Source organism: Orbicella franksi, chromosome 12 (assembly GCF_964199315.1).
Source record: "Orbicella franksi chromosome 12, jaOrbFran1.1, whole genome shotgun sequence".
Lineage (NCBI taxonomy): Eukaryota > Metazoa > Cnidaria > Anthozoa > Scleractinia > Merulinidae > Orbicella > Orbicella franksi.
In genome coordinates, this window is record NC_138156.1 from 16800270 (window position 1) to 16809135 (window position 8866).

General features: G+C 38.7%; 1 protein-coding gene across 1 annotated transcript; it reads right to left on the reverse strand.

Moving 5' to 3' along the window:
- Positions 1-1314: 1314 nt before the first annotated feature.
- Positions 1315-8047, reverse strand: LOC145462407 (splicing factor ESS-2 homolog). Its single transcript, XM_081445931.1, has 5 exons — positions 7817-8047; positions 5887-6043; positions 3619-4284; positions 2540-2762; positions 1315-1917 (listed from the first exon to the last, which is right to left on the reverse strand). Exons 1-5 carry the CDS (start codon positions 7931-7933, stop codon positions 1653-1655), a joined length of 1428 nt encoding a protein of 475 aa, XP_081302057.1. The 5' UTR covers positions 7934-8047; the 3' UTR covers positions 1315-1652.
- Between the last annotated feature and the right edge of the window lie 819 nt (positions 8048-8866).

An 8866-nucleotide genomic window follows, 5' to 3' on the forward strand; every position in this document is an offset into this window, starting at 1 on the left:
CTATAAAGCTAGAAAATGACGTAAATGTGATAAACGAAAGGTTTTAAACTGACCTTGACGACATGATGGCTTGTTACCAAACAAGTTGTAGCCCACTTGGTTTACCACCTAGCTCTGAAAAGACTTTCGAGAATGAATCGGCGAGAAATGGAATTAAATCTTACTTTAACACGAACAAGTTCTCTTCCTTCAAACACATTTATTTTTACTACTTATAACCAGGCATACTTTTTTTTCTTGTCCTCCGCAACATCAACCGCTGTGATCTGCTTCGCAATCCAACAGGTGGCTGGACGTTCGACTACATATGGAGATCTAGAACTTTACGAAGCCGTTTTCAAAGACTAAGAGCCGCAGCAGACCCAAACTTTAACAAAGAAAACCTTATCCTCTGGCGTATATGGATGATACTTAACCTCCGACATTTTGCTTTGCCATTTCTCTGAACTTCCATGACATACTTCAAACTGTAGCGTTTATTAAATTCCAGATAACACGAAACGATCGACCGTACAATATCACCACCTTTGCAACTGTCCTGAACAATCTTCCTAACTTCCTCACTTTTTCATACGTCCCTTACATATTCATACCACCTAACCTAAGTACCGCGTATTTGTCGCGAAAGAACTTCGCCTGTTCACTAAATAAATCAAAAACTCTCTCACTTGATCTCTTTATTTATATTACGGACAGACTGCTACAATGTTTTACCGATCCGAACTCGCTGGCACAAGAGTCCAGTTAAACCTTGAATGTTTCTGCCAACTCACCAGAAACTCTTTCAAGTACAACCTCCTCTCTTAATGCTTTTCCCTTGACGCAAATCTTCTTTTTCATCTTGCCCGAGAACTTCTTCCCTCTAGACGCCATTTTGAACAGGTTTGTTTTGCAAGAGATTCACGCGAGGAGTTCGCGAAGAGCGCGCTATGCAGAATTTCCTTATATGGGCAAAAATTAGAAGAGTGATTTTCATTGGTCGGGAATAATCGGCAGCATAGTTTAAAACAGACAAGGGAAGTTAAACGCTTCAAGGTGATATGCTTCTGCAGCATCGTATAAATTATAAATTCATGTGTCTGTCCCCATATTAAAAATGAAAATTAGCCAATGAGCACACGAGAATTTCTGCAGTTACAAGTTGAGGTTTATGAAAATGTAGAAAAATCTGTCATGAGGTATAACGTGAACGGGACCTGAATAAATAACACTTAGTTTTTAGTCGACATCTCTTCTGGTAATGCTTGATGTTCTCCCATAGTATTGCTCATTGACTTCATTCCAAGGGGATTTCTCAAGTATTACATAAAATAGCCTCCAAAAACCCCCTCATTTGCGTTGAATGGAAGGCACTTACAGAAGTCAGTGGTTCTATCCACGAGTAGAATCTTTTCCAAGGGTTAGGGTTTGCAGATTCTCCAACACTGAAGGTAAATAACAGTAACTGCCGCTGGACGAATTCCACTGATTGCAGATTGTAAATGACATTTTACCGAGTGAGTGAAATGGATAAACATTATTTCTAATCCACAATATATTGTTTGTAAACCCGTAAAAATTCTCAGCTACTAATTCCAACATCTTTCAAATTTTAATACAAGGGTAACACAGATGACAGCTTATGTGAGGACCAATATGCTATGTCCTGAATGTCAGTGCTTTGGTAGATTTAAGAGGTTATCTGTTAGGGATACACCCCGAGCTGGTGTTGAACTATGATCCTTTGGTGTTGTGGTGGGAGACGATTGATGAAGACGAGCTGGTGTTGAGCTTCGTGATCTTTGAGGTGATGGTGTATAACTTGCTCGTAAAGACTTATCAGTTCCTGTTCTAATTCCTAATCTTTGTGAGGCCAATCGCTGTCCTGCAGGAGACATCTGCCCCAGACGGTCCACTGTGTTCAAGTGTTTTGGGCTCCTACAAATTAAGATCAGAAATTTGTGAGATTTTGCTAAAGAATGAAGTTTAATACTACTTTTCTTACTGCATAATTAATTAACTCATTGTAAAAGACGCTGTTATTCCTTCACAATCCCCCGCTATCGCCCATGTTGGTAGTGTTAGTAATGCTTTGCGCCATCTGCAATTTGGTCGTTCCGCCTCGAGCATGGTCTTTTCATCCTGTACTCCACAAAGACAGTCGTCTTTTGCGACCTGCCCACCTCCCCTGGTGGCGGTTGACCAAGCTCCTATCTACTCATATCCTCGTTACATGCCTACTGCCTCATCAGTCTCGGACTCTTCTCATAACTTAATCTTATGCGCTGAGGTAATGAGTATGCAGTGAGGATATGGTACTAATATGTGGAGAAATAACTGGCATCATCTTAAGCTGGAATTCTACTCCCTACTAAAACACCTCTGTCATAGAAATCTCAAGATCATCATCATCATGGCACTAGTGACATTAAAAGCAACCAAGGTAATTAACCGCTGCATGGAAAACACTTCCTGGCATTTTGCTAGCATAGAATGTAACATTAGCTGTCCAATTTGGAAATAGTGGGATGAAAAAAATTCAGAGGTCTACAACGCTCACCTGCCAATCAAAGCTGTAGCCTTTGCTAAAGCATCTCTTCGTTTCTCCCTGTGTTTCCTACTGACCTTGTCAGCCAGTGCTAGACCTAACTGGTCTCTTTTCTTGGGTTCTGGCATTTTAAAAGTTGGGCCAGGTGTGGCTGTAATTGGGGTATCACCACCATCCAAGCGAAAAGGTGTTCCTTCTATACTGCCCCAGGTCATTAGGGGTGATGCATCTACACCTTAAATAAACCAGCTAACACAGTCAAGACAAATAAGCAGTTATTAGACTGCGAGTAGTCCCTCTTTCGCTCAATCCGTCAAGTGAGACAGTAAAAACACCACGAGGAAAATGTGGCTGCATGAAATCCTGGGGGCATTTGCACAATTCTCCCCTCCAGGATTTTGCGTGGCCATTTTCTTCTGATGGTTTTTGTGTGTGTGTGTGTGTCATGCACGACAGACTAAGCAAAAGAGGGACTTCGCACAGTTAAGTAGTTATATTCTTTTCAACCCATTCTGTTCTGTCACATCTGATAAGATATGAAAATACCACTTAAGAGTTTTAAGTTTGCCTGCAATCTTTAATTTAATCAGGCAAATCTTTGAAAGGTATAAAATAAGTCTTGTCTGCATCAGGCCTCATCTAGGCTCAATTTCTACCACTCTCTTGAGTCTGGTCTACATTCCTCCGTAAGGGGAAGGAAGGAGTGAGGGCTCCTTTCCTGAACAGTGGCTGGTAATTGAGCTTAGGCCTCATCTGGTTGGCACTAACTTGGTTTCTGTGACGTGCTCTAGCCAGTACTGCTAGTCTGACTGTAAGGTTGCTTTCTCTGGAGAAAACTAGCCAACAATCCTAAATGGGGTCTTAAATACATGTAGGATCATAATTAATCCCATTTATTTTGGAACCTAAGGGATCATATAAGATCTTACAGAATTCTATGTAGGATTTCTAACACGGCTAACAGCTAAACCATTTTATGAAGTTTGGTGTGCCATGATCAAAGTCAGGGACCAAATCTCACTGCACTACTCATTAAACCACTGCATGTCCTAGCTTTAAATAATAAAGACTTCTCTAATTAATTAAATTACCTGGAGCAGGAGAGGGTGTTGCCACAAAACCATACCCATTGACTCTGGGTGTTTCGCTAACTCCTTGAACCTGGCCATCAACTCCTATCTTGCCCTGTTTTGCTGCCAAGTGAGTTGCAGCAGCAGCAGCCAGCTTGCCATCACAAGACTCATCAGGGAATGGATCTTTGTTGAACCTGCTATTTTCATGTCGTATTTCTTGTCTCTTTGTATACTTACCCTCTATTTTCTCCTGAGCAGATGCATCAACACCATCAGGGTAGTACATAAGAACATTTTTGTTTGTATAATTCCATGTCTCTATCATTGAAGGTCTGTCTTCATATTTGAATTGATCACCTTCTTCAGAGGCTGGCAAAGCCAGGATTTTCTCTTTCCTTTCTAACTGTTCTTTTTCTTTGTCAAAAAGCCATTGATATTTCTCTCGGTGTTTCTGGATACCCGTGTCCATAATTTGTTCAAATGATGCATTGTCTTCACTAGTATTTTTTGATAGAAACCTATCCAGTGTCAAGTCAGACTCTTGTTTCTCACTCTTTGGCTTGCTTTCTGCTATCTTTTTCCCGTGTGAAGAGCCATAAGCTTCCGTGTCATTAGCTGGAATTGTTTCAGATGGTGCTGGTGTTCCACAAATTGTGCTAGGAGTTTCGAATGTGGCTGGAGTAGCTGAAAGAAACAAACAAACAATAAAAAAAGAAAATAAGACAAATCTTGATCAATAACGACTTTTTAAAACATAAACAAGTAAATATTAAGGTTAACAGCCGATGTTTCAGCATCATCAGGACACCATTCTCAAGGTAAAGTGAATAAATTAATGCAAAGATTTCATTTTGATAGTTTAAAGTCTCTGTCAAAATCAAATCTTTGCATTTATTTATTCACTTAGGGTTGAGAATGGTGTCACGATGACTCTGAAACGTTGGCTCTTAACCTTAATATCCGCTTATTAATGAGAAAAATAGCAATTAAAGAAAGATGGCAAAGAATTAATTAATGACACAAAGTATCTTCCATAGAATTAGAATAAGGAATTACACATTCCACATCATGAAATAAATTTGTGTGAACTGCATTTTATTTAGAGAGATCTCTAAAGAAACAAAGCAAGGTCTTTTAATCTACACTTGTTTTCACTTATTGCCTCTAGACCAGTTAACAACGGTCATGTTGCGTACAACACATGAAAAACATGTTCCTCACAAGCGCGTTCCTCTATGAAGAAAAACTACAAAAACAAAGACAAAGTAATTTTTTTGTCTCCAAACTTCTGTCACATTTTATGTAGGACTAATAAACCAATTAGAACCTGCCTTCTCTATATATCTCTATACAGTGGAATCCCGCCTTATGGTCACCTCGTTAATACAGTCTCCTTGTTATTATGGCAAGTCTTTTTTGTCCCAACAAAGTGCTCATACATTTTCTTGTAAGAAAACCCTGTTAATGCAGCCATGGGCCACATTCTGAAATCCCACTAGAAATAGTTCTGTTCATCTTTCCATTGACAGTTAATATTATATACATGTACTGACTGAAGTTTCTACCTTTTAAAAAAATCATACCTGCATTTTGAATGCTTATTAAAGAACAGTTGTTTAGAAGTGCAATTGTGATGTCTGTCAAGACACCACTTAAATAGACCAGTCATGAAATTTGACCCTATGTGTTAATGCAGACACCCCATTAGATGGTCAAATTTTCATGGCCCATTGGCAATCATATTAATGGGGCTCCACTGTATACATGAGGCAGGTTTTATGGGGTGGTACAAAGACATTTTACCCCACCACACAGAGTTTATCTAAAAGATCAAAACAGCATCAATGCTGCCAACAGTTAAATTTTCAAGACATTGTTTCTGTTCATTCGTGATCAAAAGAAACCATTTTTTCAGCACTAAATGGAAATAAATGACCTTAAATAATACTGAAGTGTAGAAAAAAAGAGGATATAAAGTCTTAAAGGTGATGAGCCATTCTTTCAAGTTTACAGTCATTTGATACTCAAGACAGAAAGTGTCACTTTCAAATCAAACAGAACCCCAGACTCCAACAGAGTCATCTGAACTTAGAAAATGCTACTCTAGTATATAGCACCAGTGAACCTATTTCTTTGGCCTATTAAGTGCAATCCTTACAAGCAGGTAATAAATACACTCATCAGCTGTCTGCTTGATGAGATATTGATACTGTTACAACAATTGGATGCTAATCACTCAAGAAAATTCAAGAGTTGAGCCATTTTGCTTGTATGTGGCATACTTACCTGAACGACCACTTGGTGTACGTGTTACTTGATACCTAGCTGATATTTCCCTTAACTTCTCAACGTCATTGTGTTCAACAGCATCCAGATATTCATGTTGTGCTTGTAGTTTTGGAAGCTCGGGGAAAAAGTCTCTTTGAATGATTTTATTCAAAGACTGCAAAGAGAATATAAGTTTGGCAATGTTAAAAGTTTGGATGATACTTGGTTGATGCGATAAGTTGGGGTTAACAGGAATAAGAGTAAGAAATGTAAGTGCAAAATCAAGTCAATGACTCTGTTTACTGGCTGTATCATTCTGCGCCTTCTATAGTTTGAACCTCCCACTAATACAAAGTAAATTTCTCATCCTTTCAGAAAATTTTCTTTGTAAAATAAAACAAATTTCATTTGCCAAACTTCAAATATGAGTCAAAGCTGGCCAGCTGATAAGTTTTTCTTCAAACAGGTTAGCTGCTGTCAATGTTGCTGCTTCAAGAGAAATTTCATTCACTAAGACAAATGACAGGCATTTTTTATCTAAAATGTCCCCTCAGCATTTTAAGCAGTTCCATGCAATGTTTATGCAGGGATTGGGATACCTGTGAGCAAATCACTGGCAACATGTTAGCTTAATGTCTAATCTCAAGGTTTTATCACAGATTTATTTTGTAATTTCTTTGCTTGTTCTCAGCCCTTGCTGCGAAACAACTAGTAAAATATACACTATTTTGTGGAAAGGACTTTTATTTGTGAAATTTTCAGTGTAATGATGAATAAACACGCAAAATCACGACGCCGTCGCTCTTTAATCGACGCTATAAAAGCGTCGCTAAAAGCGTGCGCTTTGTTTTCGTCCCCAGACCCCCTACTTGGACTCTGCTCGGAATGAGGATTTTCGCTCAATCCATGTGCTTTCTGTTTTTAATGATAGAATCAGCTGACTTGAATATGTTTTGCATGCTGTAATTAGCCAAATAATATGCCTCCAAAAGCGAAAGTTCCAAAATTGGATGTCCAAGATTGTTGCTATTTTGCACTATGAACACCGAGCCCACCCAACAAATTGTGATCCTGAAAACAATGATGAAGACAAAGCTTCCAAGCCTTCTAGTCAACTACTTGAGGGATGTTGAGTATGAAGATGGCACTGGGGAAGGTTTAGCACAAGAAATCTTAAATGATGCCCAGAAAAGGAATGCACCCCCTACAAAGATGATTGAATTTGGTTCTGATGGAGTGAACGTCATGAGTGGAGAAGGAAAAGGTGTAAATGGGGGGCTGAAGGAACAAAATGGGCACATGGCATTGCTTGTCAAGATCTTTTATGGCCTATTTATTTACCCTAATGGCCCAAACTTTTTAAAAATGGCCCACAACTTTCCATTGCCATGGGCCATAGGCTCATTTGCCTGTTTTGCCTTCCCAATCCTGTTTATGACTACTTTTTGCTACCTGTGAGCAAATCACTGGCAACATGTTAGCTTAATATCTAATCTCAAGGTTTTATCACAGATTTATTTTGCAATTTCTTTGCTTGTTCTCAACTTGTTTTCAACAACAAATGTAAGCTTGCTTACTTATATCTGCATGACAGTGACCAACTCAAAAGCTCATTGGCTACTTTGGTCACTGTACACAATTAAATATTGTTTCTTCTAGTTAATTTCTATCTGTATTTATTTTTTCCATATCATTGTAAACCATCTTACGTTAAGTTGTTTTTTTCTGTAAATAGTGTGCAATAATAAAAACTGAAAACTGAAAAAACTGAACTGAACTTATTTAAAGAGCTTGTGTTTCCATGAAAATAAGTCAGAATTAAGAAATCTACTCTACGTTCTATTTGTGATAAGGCTTTTTGTGAGGTTAATATTTTTTCTGACTAACATAACCTTAAATATCTCTGTAATCCTGGCCAGGTTTAACATGATGTCCGCGGTATACGTACCTGCACGTAAGTTTCTTCATCAAGTACTTTGACATTGCGTTTTCTGTCCGATTCTCTTGCCGATGGCTTTCCGAGGGCACTGACAGACAACTGGCTCTCTCTTTTAGCCAATGCCATGGAGTAAATGATATCTAGTCTTCTGGGCTGTATTTACATTGTAATGAGGACAGTAAAGGTAACGCTCCTTTTGTCGACAACACTACGTTTTTGAGGTCCGCCATTTTGAGAATGACATCACAGACTTGGTAGCCTAGCCGCCCACTCCTACCCAAACTTCTCTCTCCCACAAACGGTCAAACATGATCACATTTATTACCCTGAGAGTTCCCTGAGAGATTTTTTTTTCCTCTGGCACCTAGGGTACACATTCATCAATGTAGACATGCAGGCCGTAAAATGAGGTGTTCAGTAAGAACCATTTTATTTAAAAGCTTATCCAGGTATTTGAAAGAATAATTTATCAGGATGAACTGCCCACTCTGTACACTGTAAACTTTTTCATCTTTCAGTCTGAGAGCTAATCAAAAACACGCTAACCGGAGCCCCAAGGGGTAGGAGCTCCCTTATCCATGGGCTATATAGGTAAGCTTATGTGTAGCCCCAAAGGCTATAGTTTTTGAGCGGTTTTGGTCTGAAAAAGGTATAGATTTTGACCTTTTTGGTCTGAGACAGGGTGTTTTTCACCCGGGCTTGGCATATTTGGGTATTTTGCCTACATATATGTTATTAGATGTTTTGGTCACGTGTAGCATCGCTGTATATTTTTAAGAGTTGTGCAGTATTTTGACGAACCCGTAGAGCGAGTCAAAATACATACAATGAGTAAAAATATAAAGCGATACTACACACCAAAACATCTAATAGACAATAAATTGTAGACAATAAATTTATCAATGAAAGGAGAGAGTGTGACAGTTTTGCGTGTGCGCGTCATCCTGTGTGGCAAACAGGTTTTCTACTGTACAAATAACTGTACAATATCGCTGTATATTTGTACTGCTATTTGGATGGTATTCACTGCAGTTGCATAATAACAAGAAATATTCTTTT

Coding starts and splice junctions, on each gene's coding strand:
- LOC145462407 (XM_081445931.1), bottom strand. CDS start 7,933: ATGGCATTGGCTAAAAGAGAGAGCCAGTTGTCTGTCAGTGCCCTCGGA. Junction 4,285..5,886: donor TACACCAAGTGGTCGTTCAG/GTAAGTATGCCA, acceptor TGTTTCTTTCAG/CTACTCCAGCCACATTCGAA. Junction 2,763..3,618: donor AACACCCTCTCCTGCTCCAG/GTAATTTAATTA, acceptor GGTTTATTTAAG/GTGTAGATGCATCACCCCTA.